We start from the raw sequence: 20,111 nt of genomic DNA on the forward strand, positions 1-20,111 counted from the left end.
TGACTGCAAAGTGCAGTACATCATAAGAGACGAGCCTGCTCTGTAAAGCTTGGGAGGAAAAGGAAATACAGAGAAATAAAGCGCTTTGGCCAAGGCTGAAAAACAAATGAGCAACAACGATAGCAACAACACCTTCCAAGACTCACTTTTCTGTCCCATCTGTGAGATTATGTTGCACTGAGCACCTGCTGCCATACACACCATCATGCCTCATTTAATATATGATGCATTGACTGATTATTGGCAGGCTGTTATGTCACCGCTCAGATTGAAACTGCTGTTCAGACCATCACTGGCAGGCTGGTTTTCAATACCTCACGTCACTCTTCTTACAAAAACATTCCTTAAAAGGACACTTTTGGCTAGATGAAGACGATTACCATGTCAAGACACTTTGTGGGAAGGGAGCCTGTATGCCTTGTCTAAGGTTTCACTTTGCAAAAAGCTAAGCTTATAAACAGACAAGCCTCTGCAGTCAGTGTGAGTTTTCCACTGACCTCAGACAAAAGTGGAGTTCCAGTGGTTCATGTACTTATGCACACTAAAATAAGGGGAATACATAAAGATCACCAGCTGCAATAATTGCTTGATTATATCTGCTATCCCACTCTTTGTGTTTAGGATATCATCCCCCTCCCCTGAAGTGAATGGGGACAGAGGATTTTCACCATCTTCACAAAGCTGCAGAAGGTGGCCCACAATGGAGTAAAAATGAGATTATTCTCTAGATTTTCCTTATTTTCCTGAAGTGGAAGAACCCTTTGCCTGTTTCTGAAGGATCTCTGCAGATTCTCTGCAGATTAACATGCAGCACGACATGAAGGCAAGCTTGTTAGAGCAAACTAAATTGGGGAAATTGCCTGAGCATTCAGAGCCAAGCCAGGGGATGGGATCACACTCTGTCCCACTATGAAGGCAGCAGGCACCAAGGGCAGAGCAGAAACCAAAGACACAACTGGTACTTCAGTAGGTGCTGTAGTCAGGAGAGTTGTGGCCACCAGTCAGTTCACTGGTATTTACTGGAGAGGGAAGTCTGGGGGAGCCCACACCCATGGGAGCGCATCAAGGACCTGAGCTAGGGGTCCTCCCTAGCTGGTGTGTCCCAAACTTCCCTGGACTCCAGGCAAGTGTTTGAGTTTTCAAAAAATGAGGAGTTGAGTCATGACATGCCCCAGGTCTGGACTGCAATGGAGTGCGCTCTTGCTCTTCCTCGCGAAGTGACTCCATATGTGTTTACATAAACACGCAGCCCAACATGACTGGGCAAATATTACTCAGGTTTTGCCATTTGCCTTTGGGGTAAGACTGAGCACAACCATGGAGTCAAAAGGTCAGAAGGTTAGGAGGGGAAAGATGGAGGGTCTACACACAACAAGCTGCTCCCCAGTCTTTGTAATAAATCTCAGTCCTACTCAATGCCCCCATGAGTCCACACAGGCCTGTCAGATGCCTGCTTGCAAAGTTCAGTCAGTTCATCATCAGATAGGGAATAAACATAGCACTCTGGTTATCATTAATAATATTTATTTTGGAAAAATATTTTAAAAATGAATTTCTTCATTAACAAAACGGTAAAAAAAATCAAATAACATTTGCACAATATTCCATAAATACATTTATATACAAAAAAATATAGTCACATAGACCCGAAGTGCCTTTGTACATATTTACCAAAAAATTTAAATTATAAAAAAATGAACATCACAAAATACTCAAGCTTTACAATTATCATGAAAATATTTTTACAGATTCAAAAAAATAACACACTTTTTCTCACCTAGTAAAAACACATTTTAGTATCAAAAAAGACAATAAAGGCAGTGTTTGTGTCTCTAATTCAAGAAAAGACTGGCTCATAATAATCCAAAATATACACTTCAGGCAGTGCATGCTTCTTATGTAGTAATTAAGTCCATTCATTTAAATATATATAGAAAAGCAACTGACCATAGTGCAATGATAAAATTCATAAAAGGCAGTGCAACAGTAATCCTTGAACACAGACCCTTGCCTGGTGTCCATCTTGTTTCTTTATTTTGCAGTCACTTTGCTAACTTCAGTAGAGAACCAGCTCAAGCCTGAATTTAGTTTCTCAGCAGCAGTCAGTGAAGGAATCTATCTCCCATTCCTCTTTCAGCAGCATTCATTGGGGCACGTCTCCTCTGAAATTGTTCTGAACAACCACCTTGCCATATGACCTCTGGTTTACACCTGGAAAGAGAAAACACAAGCAGAGATCAGGAGAGTTTAATGAAACATATGAAGAGGGCTGTAAGGCTGCAGAAGGTTAGGACTCTGCATAAAGCACACTAAGAGGTGGGTCAGCACATCTCAACCATTGTGCCCTAGTCTACCAAACTTGTCAAACCCACAACATCCACAGCAGCAAGTCACTGAGCTTGTCTTTACAATGTCCACAGCATCATAACTCAAGCTGTCTGGATTTCAACAGGTACAAACCACTGTGGCATTACGGAAAGGAGTTTATTTGCCCTGGCACGTATTGGATGGGAGCTGTGGACCAAGACTTTTCTCTGCTGTTCCAACCCTACTAACCTCAGTTGCTATGATGCACTCATCTTTCTCTTCTGATATGACATACACCGACTGGTACTTTGTGTCCTTTGAAGTGGAATATACTGAATCTGGTCGCTTTCTTTCAGAAGTATCACTATTGAAGGCAAAAAGAGAGAGAACAAGTCAGATGACTGTTGCTTAATGCTACCTATGAGATATACACTCCCCCTTCAAAGCCAAGCTGCCCCCTGCACTCAGATGTGAGATACCTCTTTAGTTGTACTGCACTTTTCTCCTCTGCCTCTGAATCATACGTTTCACACTTGGCTTCACATTTACTGTGCTCCTCCTTAACTGAGTCCTCATTCTTGAGTTCATGCACCAAATTGTAATCCACTGATGGGTATCTGACTTTGTAGCCATTTTTATCAGAGTTATCGCTGTGAAAGTCTACTTTCTTGTTTGTGTTTTTAATCTGAGTGGCACCAATGACACTTATGGAAATGTCCTTCTCGCGCTGGCAGTTTGCCAGGTTATTCATAGTCTCGGTCTCACTCCTGCAGGCATCAGGCTGGTGGTGCCTCTTCTGCACTCTGAGCCTGACACACACGACCACAGCAGCACACCCCAGCAGCAGCATGAGGACCAGAATAATCCCAGCGCAGACGGCGATCCAGGGGAACTGGGAGTTCTGGCCTTCGGTGTACTTTTCAGTGAAGTCCACGATGACGGGTCCCTGCGGCGGCTCGGGGAGCAGGAACTGGCAGTTGAGCCCGCCGTAGCCCCGGGCACACTCACAGACATAGCGGTTGTTTCTTTCGTGGCAGGTGGCCCCATTGTGGCAAGGGTTGTGCTCGCATCTGCTCACCGGGGTGCTGCAGTTCTTCCCGTTGTATCCTGGGGGGCAGGTGCAGGAGTAGTCATTGATGCCATCCTGGCAGGTCCCTCCGTTGACACAGGGGAAGGAGGCACAGTCGTCCACGTTGTCATCGCAGTGCCTCCCAGTGAAGCCAGCCTGGCACTGGCAGATATAGGAGTTCCCCAGATCGACACACTGGGCTCCTGCAAGACGGGAAGGGGGAAGAGCTGAGTGGTGGGCAGCCAGAGAAAACAGCCCCGCACTCGCTGCTCTTGGGGCAAAAGGTACAACCTGCAGCTGAGGACAGCTTTCTTTTTGAGAGGTCAGCTTGACCTTTGACAAGTCTAATCCAACATAAAAAGCACATGTTTTTAAGAAAGATTTTTGTTAAGCAGATTGATTTTTCATTCTCAATTCTATTCCTTTTTTAATATTTCATTCAGCTTGAACCAGAACACTAGTCCGGGGCAGATTAACACCACATCTCATGTTACAGAGTTTGAGTGGCAATGAATAAGGAGGATTACAGTACAGAAAGTCTTCACTAGTTTAATCAAAACAGGAAAATTACTGTTACCAGATAACAAGTAATAAGGTTTAGCACTTTTGTGGCATTTGCATCCACAGACCTCTAAGACACTATGTAAAGGATTTGAAAGTATAGTTTTCCACGTTTTCATGTATGACTCTTCATACCAAGTTACTTGGCCACAGCCATCCTATCAGAAAACACAATCTGCAGCAATGCCCCAAGCCACGCCACTGCTTTCTTAGTAGACATCCTCCTCCATCAAGTCAACTATTTAAAGGACAAGGACTTTTTTACAAGAGGATGTAGTGGTAGGGCAAGGCAGAATGGCTTTAAACTGAAAGAGAGCAGGTTTAGATAAGATACTACAGAAAAATTCTTTACTGTGAGAGAACAAATTGCCCAGAGAAGTGGTGGATGTTCCATCCCTGGCAGCGTTCGAGGCCAGATTCGATGCCTGGTCTAGTGAAAGGTGTCCTTGCCCACGGCAGGGGCTTGGAACTAGATGACCTTTAAGGTCCCTTCCAACCCAGACCATTCTATGATTCTATGATTGATCAGCGTGCCTTGATCAGTGTGCCTTGTTATGAACTCCAGACCAGATGCCAAAGTGAGGGTGTGGTGTTTGGCCTTACCATTAGCACAAGGGCTGGAACTGCAGTAGTCGATTTTCTTTTCACAGTTGAAGCCAGAATAACCCAGTGGGCAGCGGCAGCTGTAGCCCCCGTCAGGGTTGTCGGTGCAGCGCCCACCGTTGAAGCACGGCCCGTCTGCACAAGTCATCGCGCTCAGCTCACAGTTCTTCCCATAGAAGCCCGGGGGGCAGGTACAGGAATAGCTGTTCTCCAGATCCTGGGGGGAAGAAACAAGAAATTATCAAAACATTGTCTGAACTTGCTCTGAAATCCAAAAAGGGATTTTAAAAATTAGTAAAAGTGACATTAACTCCTCCCTTGCAGGAGTTTAACAAACAACTTACAGTGCAGCTTCCACCATTCTTGCAAGGGTTGGCGTCACATTCATTGATTTCAATCTCACAGTTGGAGCCTGTATACCCAGGTCGGCACGAACAAGTGTAGCTCCCCTGACCAGTGTTGGTGCACGTGGCACCATTCTTGCAGGGCTTGTGGTGGGTGCAGTAGTTCAGGTCTGTAAAAGATATATTTTCTTTTTTTAAAGAGAGCAGCCAAGGTGCTTGCTACTTTGCAAGACTAGCAGACGGTGGGTGAGCTGAAAATAGTTGCCTGTTTTATGCATTTTAAAACGGATGCTCAGGCAAGGAGTGAGAACTCACCCTGGTTGCAGAAAAGGCCACCCCAGCCTTCCTGGCAGTTGCACTGCCACGGCTGCTGGCAGGTACCGTGAAGGCAGCCTGGGTATCGGATGCACTCATCACAATATCGCCCCTGCCATCCTACTCTGCATCTGAAAAAAAAAGATGACAAAAAATTCTCTTCAGATTTAGACTTCTCACAGTTGGAAACCCTCTCACAAGCTCTGCAAGCACACCGATGCCAGGGATCAATTTTCCTAAAAGCCCTCAGTGATCCTTCATGTGAGAAAGTCGCCAAGTCCAACCGTAGCATCAGCTTTCATCAGTCCTAGCTATTTCTTCCACCTCCTTAGACAGACCCATGGTTCTGATAGTTAATTTGTTTACTCTAATAACAAAGAGTCAAACCTTACACACAGCACTGTAAACCCATTAGGTTAATATTAATGGCACTGATGTTTGACTTATGGAATAATACTTTGATCTGGCATCAACCGGATATTTCAAATTTCCATCTAATATGAAGAAAGGCCTTTAAACCAACCCTTCAAATGTCCAATGGCTTATTTAACACCAGAGCATCAACACTGAAAGACAAAGAAGGAAGCAGGAAGGGAGTGGAAAACTTACTTGCATTCCCCCGGCTTGTCGCAAAAGCCATGCTGCTCGTCACATCCAGGCAAACAAATCGCTGTAAACAAACCAAGCAGGGAAAGACATCAGCACTGGTGCCAAAACAACTCTCTTTTACAAGTCTGAGTCTGGGAGCACCTTGTGGGTGGGGAGTGAGTCCCTTTGACTAGCTTGGGGCAGTTAAGCGCAGCTGAATTAATCTCTGGAGTCTGAAGGAGTATTGATCTTGCCCCGTAACTGGGCACTTTACTTATCACCAGGGATGAGCATTCTTCTTAATACAGTTGCACACAGACAAAAGAGGGCTCACAATTGCTCCCTTCCCCACAGCCCCTCACCCCCCTTCCTTTCCCAGTGAGGGTCAGAAGTCCTTTTTTCCAATTCTATGCACACAGCTCCACCTCTTAATATCCCCCGAAAGTGTGTGTGCAGATAAGAGTGGACAGCTGGTGTGCAGGGTGCCAGTGCAAGACAGCTGCTCTATTGTCTATTCTCTCCCAGCAGCTGCCCCACTGCAACAATACCCCGGCCCCGGAGCCAATGGGGCCGGCGGCCGGCGACCGGGCAGCCTATCCCTGCCCACAGCTAATCTATGGCACGCGCGTGATTTCGCTGCAAAAAAACTTTTTTTTTCTTATTCAAATAAATAAGTCTAAAGTTCTTCCTCCCTCCTTCCCCCCCCCCCCCGCCCTGCTCCGAAAAGGGGTGGGCGGGTGGGTGCAGCTCTGGTAAAAGAGGTAAGCGGGCCAGCGGGAGGGAGGATGAGAGAAGGGAAAAAAGGGACTTCTGCTCATTACTTCGCCTGGTTATGGAACTCATTAAGCAGGCACTGCAAAGTTTTAATTCAACAAAGCCAGCCGGAGACAATGGCATGCGAGGGGAAGGAGGGGGGAAGAAAAAGAAAGAAAGAATCAGTGCTGATAATCAGATCGCCTCCAAGTTGGAAAGAATGGAGCTGGGGGCAAGGCAACGGGAAGCAATCTGCAACTGGCAGCTCCACTCACTAACGGCAAAACATTCTTTTTGCATGCACACATAAACACATCTCCCCTGCCTAGTAGGTTTGTGTCAGTGCTATAAGCTGGTTTTTTTTCTGAGAGGGAAAACACAGCAAAGAACGTACGTAATGAGTCAAGAAAGATGGACAGCCTTCTGCTTCGCTGTGGGAATAGCAGAGATGTACAGGCATTCAAAAGTGCTGACAGCCCCAAAAGAGCTCATTATCAAAATGCTTCCTTTTTCCCCACCCCTTGACACAACTGGGCTAGGCACTTTTGATCATAGGAAAGGTTGTAGCTCTCATTTAAAACACTATCAAAGAAAATGCAAGCCCCTTTGCCTGCTGTTTATTGTGCAACATCATACCCTAAACTGCTAAAAGCATCCTAGCACTCACTAACAGTGTGAATAATCAATCAGGAATGGTTTGATAGCAGCTCAGCTGAGACCACAGTGTAGATGGGTTTAAAGAGAAACAAAAACACAAGAAGAAGAAAGCTGAGAGGCTGCTTTGCAGCCTGGAACTGTTTTCTTCCTGCCTGCCTGGCCCTTTGATGACTGCAGAGGAGCACTGGCCCAGTACGTCATCTGCCAGCATATTTCAGATCCGTGTATACACACAAACAGAGAATGCCATCACAGGCTGCACAGGGGCTCTGTGTGCACGTTTGGGTGTACACTGCTGTGGATCTACAAAGGGCGGAATCTCGTACAACCGGAAAGTATCTGACATCCTGGACTATCCTGTCTGCAATCTGCTTACTGTCCCAGCTTTTCCTGCTGTACCAACACACCACATTCCTCAAAAACTTCAAGCTCTGGGGTATGTTTCATGTCCTTCACTACTTTATTGGTATTAATTATCATGGCAACGGGACAGAAGAGAGTTGGGGAATAAGGTGAGCATTCTTGTGGCCCCATGTGCCACAAGTGAAATTTCTGTTAGTGGCAGCATACGAGTACCCCAAATGAGAAATGTACAGTCTAGAAGCCATAGAGAATGTCTTGGACTTGCTGATATTTTTCTTAATACAAGGCCGCAGAGAATCAGACTATAGCAAGCCTATACACAAGGGTTGTCACATGGATGTTGCCAAAGACTAACTCCCTCCCCTGAAGCTATGTACCCTGTAGGTGATGATATCAAAGTTGTGTGGTTGGAGGTATAAAAATAGTATAGGTATAAAAAGTAGTCCTGATATATTTTAATAAATCCTCAAGCAACTGCTGAACATTTTGCTTCCAGATTAAATGGTCTAAAGCAAATAAGCAAGAATGTAGTGTTGGCACTGATATTTTGCTGGCTTGAGAAGGGGCTGTCTGCATTAACTTTCTGTGACAATGCTGAGATCTCCCATCCTTCACACTGGTAAGGCTTGGGCATGGAACCAGACATCCATCCACCATTGCTTGGTTCTCCCTCCCCATGGGGCCTGATGTCAGAAAAACGGCCCTCCACCAACCCCAAGAGCTCAGGAGACACTGCTGCAAGGGGCACCCAAGGAGACAAGCAGGTGGATACTTACGCTCAGTGCAGTACTGGCCTTTCCAGCCCGGGTTGCAGACTTTCTCGCCACGCTCTCCACAGGTGAAGTGACCAAAGGCATCATCCCGGGGCCGGCAGAAGACGGAGCAGCCTTCTCCATAGTAGTGCTCGTCGCACACGAAGCGATAGGAGTACTTGAGGTCGGTGCGGCCGCTGCTGTGCAGGTCCTGGGACCACTCTTCACCCACTGCCAAGTGTCTCTGGGTGGCCAGGCGGCTGATGAGGCGCTCAGGGTTCTCTGTGTGAAAGTGGAGAGGACAGTGGTTAGAGAGGCCAAAGCAGGCAGGGCATAGGGGGGTCTCTGGTGGGAGGGGAACTGCAGAGGCAGGATTACATGGCTGCATGCCAACAGGTTGGCCTCTGTTGCCACAGGTCTACTCTAGAGGAGAATGTGCTACACACTGCAGAGAAAGGGACCAAATAGGGCTGCAGAACTGGGATTATTAAGGGGAAAAGTGTGTTTCAGGACACTTACCGGTGGTGAGGTCATCAGGTGAGTCCGTATGCAGAGCCTCAATGATGAGCGAGAAGGTGCCCTGTGGAAAGAAGGAGCAGACACAACCCACCAGGAGAGCATGAGAGCAGGTAGGCCCAAGGGACAGTGCCACCAGTCCCCAGGAGTTATCATTGTCCCCCTCCCATCTTGACACTTCAAGGGGATCGGTGGCCTCTTGGAATGGCACGGGACGGGATGGATATGTGCCGCCCCCTCCAGCATCGCCCCCCACTTACGGGCCAGGTGAAGCCGAAGGGGAAGCGGATGGGATTGCTGAAGGCGGGGTCGGCACCGCCCGCGCCGTCGGGGACGCTGAAGGAGTTGGCTCCGAGGACGGGGGTGATGGCGCTGCCGTAGGTGCAGGGCGGCTCGGGGGACACGCTGGCCTGGTAGTGCTTGAGGCAGACGCGGAAGAAGGTCTTGCAGTCGCACTGCTGGAGCCCGCCGGCGCCGGGGCCGCCCCCGCGGCAGCAATTGCGGTTGCTGAGCAGCCCCTTCTTATTGACAAACTCCTGCAGCTTCAGCTCGAAGACCCCGGAGGAGCCGACCTGCGGGGCGGGGACAGCGGCCGTCAGCCGCCGAGCAGCCCGCTCCCCAGCCCGACCCCGGCCCCGACCCCGGCCCCGACCCCGGCGGGCACCCCCTCCCTGCTCCTCACGGCTGCAACCGGCAGCGACAGTCCCCGGCATCCCCCGCGGGACTCCCCGGTGCAGGGACCCCCCGGTGCAGGCATTCCCGTCCCCGGCATCCCCCGCGGGACTCCCCGGTGCAGGGACCCCCCGGTGCAGGCATTCCTGTCCCCCAGCCCGCGGGCACTTACCTGGCAGCGGCTCAGCAGCACCGAGAGGACGGCGAGCGTCAGCAGGAACCGACCTCCCATTTTGGAGGTGCAGCTCTGGTGCCCTCGCTTTCCTCCCCCTTATCTTCTCGTCAGAGGGAAAAGGGGAAAGTGTCTTTCGGGGTAAGGGAAAAAAACACAGCGGCCAAAGCAGCTCGTCCCAGCAGAGCTGGAAGAGTTAGTGTCACGGTCTCCTTCTTTCAGGAGTGTCTCTGACTTTTTTTTCCCCTTTTGCCGATACCTCTAGATGTAGCCTGTTGGCAACTGACAGCTCTTTCGGATGGCAAAAGAAAAAGAGAGGAAAAGAGGACGGGGGAAAAAAAATAATATTTATCTGTTAAACTCTTTTTCTTTCGCAATCCACGATGCTCCTCCTTTTCTCCAGGAAGAAAATATAAAAATAATAAAATAAAAGCAACTTAATTCCCAACAGAGGCAGAGAAAAGGCTTCCCAAGGAAGATTAAAAATTGGCGATCTGGAAATCCCTGCAGAGGCAGCGGCGGAGGCAGCGGCGATAATTCCCGGGGCGGTGCGATTCGGGAGCGGCTCTGCGCGGCTGCGCTCGCCCTGCTCACGTCGGGGCTGGTGGGTGTCAAACAGCAGCAGTGGCGGGCAGGTCACGTCGGAGCCTTGATCCCCTTTTTTCTTTTTTTTTTTCTCTTTTCCTTTTTTTTTTTTTTTTTTTTTTTTCGCAAAGGAAGCGAAGCTCTCTTTCCTTGTTGTGGGTTTACTTTTGTTTTTAGAGGAATCCCAGCCAACAAAAATAAGCTCGTGTCTCAACAGCAGCGAACAGAGCGTGTCCGGGTGTGCTCCTACGGGGGCGGGGGTGCCTGCTCTGCGCTGCTCCGCTCCGCTCCGCTCCGTGCCGCGGCTCGGCTCGGCTCGGCGGCTCTCTCCGAGGGTGAAGCGCTAAGGATCTGCCTCTCCTTGGGCGCCTGCCGCCCTTATATCCCGCCGGCCGACTGCATGCCTAATGAGATGCAAATGAGCAGCCCCCCAATCTGGCTAGAGCTGTCACAAAGGAGCCACTTTTCCAAACCCTCCTCTCAATGGATCGCCAAATGGTCAGTGAGCTGTAAAATGTGCAACCCTCCTCCCCCTCCCCTTGGCGCTCACAAAACGTGTTCATTTACATTCCTGCAAATTTGGTAACCGCAAGAATCCCCCTTCTGCTCCGGCGAGAGGGTAACACCCCCTTTGCACCGGGGAGAGGCAGTGCAACACGCTCCGGCCAGATAGCAGCCCCGGGGACGGCGGGCTGTAATTGCCTCTTGGAACGTGCAGAGCAGCCGCCGTGACCCCAAAAAGTGACTCGGTGATCGTGACTACTCCAAGGGGCTTCTCCGGCGTTAAAGGGACGAGGGAGGTGGGAGCCATCGAACCACAGCGAGGGGAGTCCTATCCCATGAAATTCACACTGCATTTACCCTGGCATAACCGGGGTAATTGGGGAGGGGGACAACGAACGTGGACGAAGTGACCCGAGGTTCGCTCTTCCCGAGGCTCCGCTCACGGCGCGCATCCCGCCGGCGGAGGCACGGGGGATCTCCGGGGGTCCGGCGGCGAGGGAGGACGCGGGCAGGTTCGCGGCGGGGACTCGTGGAGGGGACCTGTTTGCGGGGCTCTGCGAGTCCCGTCCCCGCCGCCACCGCTGCCGGAGAGAGCCACTCGCTGCGCCCGAGTCCCGCACCCCTCTATGATTATTATCATCATCACCAGCAACCTCTCCCTCTCTCTCTCCGTCTCTCTCTCTCTCCCTCTCTCTTTTTTCGTCCTTCAGCTTAGTAAAAAGTGAGTTTGGTGTGTGTCGTTCGCGTGGCTGTCATTAAGGCCGTTTGTTATTGTGTGAGGGCTGAATCAGTTAGCTCTTTGTGCTCTCAGCTGTATGGTAATGTAGACAGCACCTGCTCCCTGCACAATGCGAGGGAGAGAAAGAGCTCCCCTCGGCGCACGCTACTGCCTCTACAACAATGTCCGCACATTTTTTAAAGAAATCCCTTCCAGCACTTCCCCCCTCCGCAACACACATACACACACACTCACATACGCGCACAAAATAAACTAGCCCGAATTTACACCAGTCGTCACCTTTATAAAATTTTTTTACGTACCCATCAGACAGTACAACTTTTGTTTTGATCTTTAAAATACGGAAAGGAGTTTACTGGCGCAGTGAAAAAGGGTTAGAGACTATTACCATTTGAGCAGTTTCTTAATGATGGATGGAAGCAAGGGATAAAAGTTGGAGGGCAACTCTGGCATGTCACTCGAAGCAGGGTTTTCCACTTTGTTTAGGCCCTCTGTTTAAACACCTTTGGTAGGCGCAGGCGGATTCATTAGGATGCAAGGTGTAACTGTCTCTGTAAATGTCATTTTAATTGTAACAGATCATTTCAGCACAGATTAAGCTTGTGTGCGAAAGGAGAGGATTTGGCTACAATAACCTCACTGTAGGTATGCCGTGCTAAAAGCCTTATTATGGCAACTTTATTGGGTTGAAACGTGCATTTGCATGGCAAAATGCGGCTTCCATTGAAGCAGATGTCTTGATCACAAATTATCTTACAATGCGCTAGGGAAAAAAAAATCTTAAAGACTTCTTAAAGTAAAAGCATTGAGTAATACCAATTAAAAGAAAATCACTAATGAGTTCATTCAGCCCAGCTCTTCTTGACTGTTCCAGGACTGTAGCTGCCCACATTCATTTACCAGGGGTTTGTGGCACCTACCCCAAACCCAGGCCACCTACTCCTCCAACCCTTGGTACAAGCATCCAGATCTTGACAACATTTTGCCATTTTGCCACTCAGCGTGCGTCCTTTACATCTAATTGTAGTCGAACGAGCCATCTACATCCAGGTGCTCTTCCTCTCACCTCTCCCCACCCCTCGACGCATAAGCAAAAGTTTAAAATGTACAGGAATGTTTGGGTTTGATTTCCACCCCCCCCCCCCCCCCCCCCCGAGTTGTGTATGGGCAGAGAGGGGACCAGCAGTCCCGCAGGCATAGTGCAAGGATGTAGGGAAGGCGGCCCAGGAGGGAGCGGAGCGGGCAGCGGGTCCCCGGAGGCCCGGCCGCCCGCCCCCGCCGCGCCCGGCCTCAGCAGCGGGGAGCGGGGGGGGGCGCATCCCGCAGCAGCTCCGGTTTTCACTGCACATTACTTTTGCCACCTAGCGTCAACATCTTTTCAAGTGGCTTGTCGCTGATTCGCAAACTTTGCTGCGTTGTTATCCCCGGGAAAAAGAGAGAGGGGGGGAAAACATCACTTCGTATGAGGTTTACTAAGCGAGTGGGGCGGGGAGCGGGGGTGAGCGGCAATATCTTTCTTGAAATTTGGGTGGTGGCCCGTCGGTGGAGGCGAGAAGTGATATATCAACGCGGATCTTTTAATCTACGAGAGATAGAAAGTTGGTCCATTAGCATCTCCTTGCTTAAAAAACTGGAAATAAAAAGTTACACGCGCGAGGGCTTTAACCTAGCGATAGAAAAAAAAAAAAAAAAAAAAAAAACCCAAACCGAAAAAACTTGCCCCCAAATCCTTAACAACCCCCCTTCGGTACCGGGTATTTGTTAAATTGACGTGGCACAGATTTCTCGATTACCGCTGCTGAGCGTGACTGAAAGGCGCCGTGAGAGCCGGCAGGATCCTGCCCACGGCGCTCATTCTTCTCTGGCTTAATTTATGCCACGCGATTCTGTATTGGGGAAATCAAGCAGAAAGCTCCTTTTTCTGCTTTTTTCCCCCCTCTCCCTCTCTCTTTCAGATGCTGGACTAACGGGGAGACTGTTTAACTTAAGTGTTTCTATAGGAGGCTGTTGTAGTTTAACTCCTGCCCACCAGTAGCTGAGGCGAACAAAGGAGGGACTCGAGGTCTAACTATTCATCCATTCTCTGCACTTTAATTTTCATTGATTTCGAAGACAAGGGGAGCCCTTAGGGATTCTCGCTGAAGGGGGATGACACGCCTTTAGACGCGATCAGCCCCCCAGCCAGCCATCTGCTCCCAACCAAATGGCGCTTTTTCGCTCCCAACCGCGTGTCTCCGCACCGCGCTCGCCCGCCGCCCCCCGCCGCCCCCCGCCGCCCCCGCGCTGTTCGCCGTGCCCGCGCACCGCCACCGGCCCCCAATGCCGGGCACGGCCGGTCCCGTCCCGTCCCGCCCGACGCCCTGCGCTGCCGCACCCGCCCCGCGGGGTGAGCCGGCGGCGGGACCCCCGGGGGCGGGCGCGGGGAACGGGGCCCTGCCAGGGCGCGGTGACCCCGCACGGCCGGGACGCGGCGGGCCCGGCCCCGCCTGCCAGCGGCTCGCTGGGGCTGGTGGGGTATTGTGCTCTCCCTCCCTGCCCCTAATTGATACCCTTCCCGCAACGCCGGCCCCCCTCTTCTGCTCCGGCGAGTATTTACGGTCGCGCCGCGGACCAGCGCCGCCGAGAGCTCCCCATCAGCTGCAGCTTTTATTTCTAAGCGAGCCAGATTATGGGAAAAGTCACTCAAAAAAGGGGGGTGGGTGGGATATGTGCGTATATTAATTAGGGCGACGCGCTGCCATCGCTGGCGTGCAACACTGATTTTTCCCGGGACGGGGGGCTCCGGGCATATGGCGAACGGTGCGCTGGCGGAGGGACGTGAACGTGTGGAGCTATGTGTAGCCGAGTGTGCATAATAGTTTAATTAGATCTATAGTCCCTACGGAGGTATGTGTGCGCTGCTGCCCCTCCGCCGCACGCCCCCTTCACCTGTTGGGCCGGGCCGGGTCGGGCCGGGCCGGGCGGGAGGGGATGCGAAGCGTGGGGAGGGCAGGCAGGGTGCCGCTGGGCCGGGGCTCTGGCTCCCCCGCTGGCCCCAGGCTCGGCGGCGTGACCGGGGGTGCTGGCGCTGCCCCAGGCCCCGCCGCCGGGCGCCCCGACCCGAGGCCGGTGCGTGACGGGCGCGGAGGGGCCGCGGTGCCGGAGGGGCGCTCCGCCGCCCTTGCCGTGTGCGGGGAGGAGGATTAAGAAGTTTAGCGTGTAGGTTAGCCCAAAGTTGCAAAGGCATGTGCTGATTAGAATAAGAAAGGGCAGTCGCGTGGCTCAGCTGGCACACAGCGAGGCCAGATGATAGATAAGCAGCTCTGGGTCTTCCCTTCCCCCCAGCCCCCTTTTTGAAATCGCAAATCATCTGCTCCGGCCCTATCCTAGCCCCTCATTTTCATTACAATGGTTGTGTGTTTACCTGTGATCCTGGGACGGGGCATTCCTTTGTCTCCCGAGGAGATTACCGCTGCCAGCTGCTCTCCAACCCTTCCCTGGGCAAATCCCGAAGTGGCCCCTATATGTGTTTTACTGATTGCACACGAGGAGAAAGCCAGAGACCCCCTCCCCCCGCCCCGGCACCGTTTCTCTGCGCTACTTGTTTGTTTGGGTTTGCTCCCTGGCTCGCTTCCGATGGGATTTAGCTTGTGGGAAACTAAGAGGGATAAAATTGATCACTCGTGTGCGTGAGCTGTCATTGCTCCCTAAGTCGGGAGGGTGAAGGGCTGCTTACCTCTGCCCGGGGCGTCAGAACCACAGGAGCCCCCAGGGAATGACAGAACAAAAGGGGTTCGGGGAAATAAGGTTTCCCCCCTCCTTGCCCTCCCTTAGCCCTCGGGTTCCCCCACCCCAGTCTGGGACATAACTTTTCCCAAAACCTTCCGTGGGTGCCCTGAGCTGGGCAGGTCCCATTCCTTCGCCTGCCCCTGCTCTGGGACGTGCAGTCTCAAATGCTCTTCCTGCCCATGCCCCCCTTGGGAGCACCACGGCCTTGCATTTGGAGTACTGGCATCTTTGTCTGCCTTTAAATTCAAGGATTTTCAAGGTCTTCCCCACACCAGAAGCCACCGAACATATTTGAACTAGAAAGCCTTCTGAAGTGCCTTACCACATTAAATATCCCTTGATCCTGATATTTATCCTGCACCCCAGCACCCCATTTGCCCTGTCAAGCAAGGCCAGTGTAACCCCATGCAGCACTGAGGCCTGGCTTGTCCTGGCAGCAGTGTCACAGAGGGAGGGTGAGCGATAGGACTCAGATCATGTACAGGTGATAAAAATGTGATGGCACTCCTCAAAAAAATGTTCTGCATTGCAGCTACGAGATTCTGCTGGATGGCTGGAAAGATCCCGTTCAGTAGCAATATTCACTGTCTTTGCCAATCCTTATAGGAAAATTCCCTCTTTTGCCCAGCATTATTATTCGTCATCTTAAGCCAGAACTATAAATAGTTGCTGCAAACCACCACTCCAGCACAGGTCACCCTCTAGAGCCCTGTGACAGCACAGAGTGCTGCTGTACTGTGTTGCATTTCATGCATGAAGGGTTTTTGTGTTTCCCCCCTTTGCACAGTGCATGCATCTTGTGCACTGTATGCTGGCTGCGGAGCAAAACTTGCTGCTAATAAACTCTGGGGGAGGAGAGGGGGTAGCAGTTTGATTACGTGCTTCCAGAGCTTTCCAAGCCACTTCCAATTTGTGGAGGTTTTATTTTTTAATTCATCGCTCAACTTTCAGGGTAGGCAGGGGGTGGGAGAAGGTGCGGGCAAAAACTACTCTGCAGAAGGTGATTATGAGAAAGAGGATGGGTATGGATGGGGTGGGCCTGAGCTTTTGGAAATGTTCTCCCCTTTTCTGAGAGCATCTGCCTGGAGACGAACAGATGTGGGCACCTGCGGTGACAGGCCACATATGCTCCATCCTATTCACAGGCATTCAGACACAGCCACAATGGTGAGGCTTTGTGCACTCGGAGTCACCAAATATATTAATCTGCACTCCCCAGAGCACCGCTCTCTTTAATTTTTCACAGGCAATAACATCTGATCTAATCTTCCCATGGGCTCCCCCGTGTCCCTCTTCCCCCTCCCGGAAAGATGTGAAGTTATTCAGGTCCCCACCTGTTGCCGGCGGGCAGCGAGCGGGTCTCGCTCCCGGCCCGCACCCAGGGCGTTATCTCGGGGTGCGCGGCCCGGGGGACAACGGGGGTTGCCCTCCGCTGGAAATCGTCGGGCACGACAAAGCGAACCCGCCCCCCGCCAAAGGTCGCGCTGCCCGGGGGGACATAAATCTCCCAAGTGCGACTCGGGGGGGTTTGAAGCGATTTCGGTGCGCGACGCTTTCATGTCCCCCGCCCCGTCCCCCCGTGCCGACCGGGTTTGTTTGGGGGCACAATGGCCCCTCCGGCCCCATTGTGGCCATACAAAGCCCAAGGACCGCAGCCCGCGGGCGGAGACAGCCGCGGTCGCCAACGGCCCGGCCCCTTACCGGCAAGGCCCGGCACGACCCGGCCCCTCCACAGGCACGACCCGGCCCCTCCACAGGCACGGCCCGGCCCCTCCACAGGCACGGCACGGCCCCTCACGCGCACGGCCCAGCCCCTCACGCGCACGGCCCGCCCCGCCGCCGGGCGCAGGCGCGGCCCCGCCCCGCCCCGCGGGAAACGGAAGCAGCGCTCGGGTCAGTGCCGGGCGGTGGGGCCGGGGCCCGGGGTCTCCTCGGGACTGGGCCGGGCCGGGCCGGGCCGGGCCGGGCGGAGCTCGGCGGGGCGGGGCGGGGCGGGGCGGGGAGGGGCGGGGCGGGGCGGGGCGGCCGGGGTTCCGGTCTCGGGGTGCCCGAGCAGCGCGGCCCAGGGGCCGCACGGACCCCGGGGCGGGGGGTTCGACCCTGCTGGGGCTGCGCGCAGCGCCCCCCGCACGCTGCGAGGTCCATATGCTCCATATGGAGAGACCCCTTCCAAGCCAAACTGAATAAATAGGGTGGCATTCAGAACTCTGTCTTTAACCGATAGGTTTCGGGAATGCTTTTAAAAGCTGTCTATTCGCTGTACTTTGTAAACTCACTTTCCTTTCTTTAGTCTTTGAATGCCGTAAGCATGTATATTTCTTAATAAAAAGCCAAAATCTGTCCTCATTTTTCTTGTGTACTTCTCTATACGCTATTAACCTGAAATCTCCTCACTGGGGGTACTCAAGAACCGTCCAAACACACTCCTGTGCTGTGAGCTCTGGGATGGCCCTACTGGAGCATGGAGTTTGGACTTGTGGTTCCTTCCAGCCATACTCATTCAATGTGAATGAATGAGTGAATTTTGTTTGGTCATATTTACCAGAATCTTTTGATACGTATATTTTGCACTGATACAAAAGCCAGAACAGGAAGGGAAAATGAATGAGTACTTATGTTCGGTTTGCAGAGGGGAAGTAAGCTGTTTCAAATTGTTAAAAGCTGAGATACAGCAATGAAGTTTTAGCAAAAGCAGAAAAATAACAGTTCTGTTTCCAAGCAACTTTTAAAAATATTATTGTAGAATTTCTTTGTTTTCCAGTATTGCATCTTAGAACATTGTTTTTATTTCTCTTCTTTCAGACTGCTGTGAGTTTTGGAGATCAGCCATGGGTATTAGAGGCTTGCAGGGATTTGTGGCGAGAGCTTGCCCTGATGCATGCCAAACAGTAGATCTGAGAGAAATGGCAGAAAAACATCGCATTGATCATCCTGGTTGCCCACCTGTTATCGTGGTAGATGCCATGAGCTGTGTTAGACGCTGGTACACACCAGAATCCTGGGTGTGCGGTGGCCAGTGGCGGGAGTACCTTGCCATTTTACAGGATTTTATCAATGCTTTTATGGCAGCCGGTATCAGGTTGGTGTTTTTCTTCGACGGGGTGGTAGAAGAGAAAAAGAGAGATGAGTGGATCAAACGGAGGATGAAGAATACTGAGGAAATAGCCAGATTATTTCAGTATATCAAGAGTTACAGGCAACAGCCAGGGAGAGAAATGTTTGTTCTTCCTTCAGCTCTGCCTACTTTTACACGCTATGCCCTAAAATCACTTGGTCAAAAAACAGTCTGCACGTTGCAAGAGGCAGACTTTGAGGTGGCTGCATATGGTTTGCAGCACAACTGTATAGGAATTCTGGGGCAAGATAGTGACTACCTCATCTATGACACATGTCCCTACTTTTCGATTGAGAACCTCCATTTGGACAGACTGGTCACTGTTATGTACTCTCGAAAAGTTCTTTGCCATGTGCTGGGTATTAGTTTGACACACCTTCCTCTCTTTGCGTGCTTGCTTGGCAATGATATTGTTCCAGAAAGCATGTTGGAAGGCTTTTGGAACAAATGTTTAATCAACAGTCCTCCCAAGATTAGCAGCCGCAACGGAAGAACAAATATACTGCTGTCTGTAGCAAATTACATCTCAAAAATTCCATGCTCGTACAGCAGTCTGAAACGCTTGGAAGAGATTCTACCTCTGGGATCAGACAAGACGTTGCTCTGCAGAGGAGTGAACTCCTATCTTTTGCCTGGGCAGTGGTCTCCATGGGTTCCTCCTAATGAAACAAACTGTCAAACGTTATCCCTTCAACAACAATCAGCTCTCTGTCAAGATAAAGAAATCTTTCAGGTAACTTGTTTTTTAGAGCCTAATGATCACTTCATTGCCACAACTAGTTAGTGGAAGTTAGTAATGAGTACATCAATCTTATTGATTTAAATTTGCTTGTGCAAGAATATTTTGTTTGTTAAGTAGAGCCCCAGTTACGATTATTGCATGCATTAATATGAGCACAGATGCAGCACATTTAATAAAAAGTAATTTCTCTCATTTTGAAATGTCAGGTAGGTCACGTAATGGGAAGCTGCTCTTGTCTAGGCCAGCAGGTGGGCAAAGAAATGTACTTCCCATATATTATATGATTTCCCATGTCAATATGATTTGTGTATTGACTTGGTTTTTACTTTGAGAACCCACAGGTCAGCCATAAGCTGGTCAGGGATCTGCTTGGCTGTGCCTTGCAGTGGAGGTATCAAAGGTAGCTCTGCTAAGAATGCAGAAGTTGAAATTGCTTGTGGTGGAGACACGGAAACTCCTACAGAATCATGTCACAGAGTCATAGAATGGTTGGGGGTGGGACTAAAGATAACCTAGTTCCGAACCCCAGCCCTGAGCAGGGAGACTTCCACTAGACCAGGTTACTCAGAGCCCCATCCATCCTGGCCTTGAATACTTCCAGGGATGATCCAACTCCTCTCTTGTCAACCTAAGCCAGTGCCTCATCACCTTCACAGCAAAGGGCTTCTTCTTAACATCTAATCTAAACCTACTTTCTGTTGGTTTAAATCCATTTCCCCTCATCCTGTCACTACACACCCTTGTGAAAAGTCCCTCTCCAGCTCTTTTGTAGCCCTCTTTAGGTATTTGAAGGCTGTTCTAAGGTGTCTTCAGAGCCTTCTCTTCTCCAGTTACACGTCTCCAGCTTTCTCAGCCTGTCTTCATAGCAGAGGTGCTCCAGCCCTCTGATCATCTTTGCAGCCCTCTGGACTCACTCCAACAGGTCAAAGACCTTTCTGTGCTGGGGGTGTCAGCGCTGGACACAGCACTCCAGGTAGGGTGTCACC

At 51.1% G+C, this 20,111-nt stretch overlaps 2 protein-coding genes across 8 annotated transcripts in view; one reads left to right on the plus strand and one right to left on the minus strand.

Moving 5' to 3' along the window:
- Window positions 1-1,507: 1,507 nt before the first annotated feature.
- DLL1 (delta like canonical Notch ligand 1) lies at window positions 1,508-10,776 on the minus strand. Its single transcript, XM_059841544.1, has 11 exons — window positions 9,673-10,776; window positions 9,089-9,400; window positions 8,832-8,892; window positions 8,337-8,594; window positions 5,809-5,869; window positions 5,200-5,330; window positions 4,885-5,054; window positions 4,541-4,757; window positions 2,787-3,579; window positions 2,557-2,671; window positions 1,508-2,211 (listed from the first exon to the last, which is right to left on the minus strand). Exons 1-11 carry the CDS (start codon window positions 9,730-9,732, stop codon window positions 2,206-2,208), a joined length of 2,184 nt encoding a protein of 727 aa, XP_059697527.1. The 5' UTR covers window positions 9,733-10,776; the 3' UTR covers window positions 1,508-2,205.
- Window positions 10,777-17,108: 6,332 nt separating this feature from the next.
- The window catches only part of FAM120B (family with sequence similarity 120 member B), a 78,656-nt gene continuing 75,653 nt past the window's right edge, over window positions 17,109-20,111 (plus strand). For all 7 annotated transcript variants that reach the window (XM_059841548.1, XM_059841551.1, XM_059841545.1 and 4 more), the window contains exons 1-2: window positions 17,109-17,161; window positions 18,071-19,116. In XM_059841548.1, coding sequence (XP_059697531.1) covers window positions 18,097-19,116 — 1,020 coding nt within the window. In that variant the 5' untranslated portion in view covers window positions 17,109-17,161; window positions 18,071-18,096. The remainder of the gene's footprint in view (window positions 17,162-18,070; window positions 19,117-20,111) is intronic.

Source organism: Haemorhous mexicanus, chromosome 3 (assembly GCF_027477595.1).
Source record: "Haemorhous mexicanus isolate bHaeMex1 chromosome 3, bHaeMex1.pri, whole genome shotgun sequence".
Lineage (NCBI taxonomy): Eukaryota > Metazoa > Chordata > Aves > Passeriformes > Fringillidae > Haemorhous > Haemorhous mexicanus.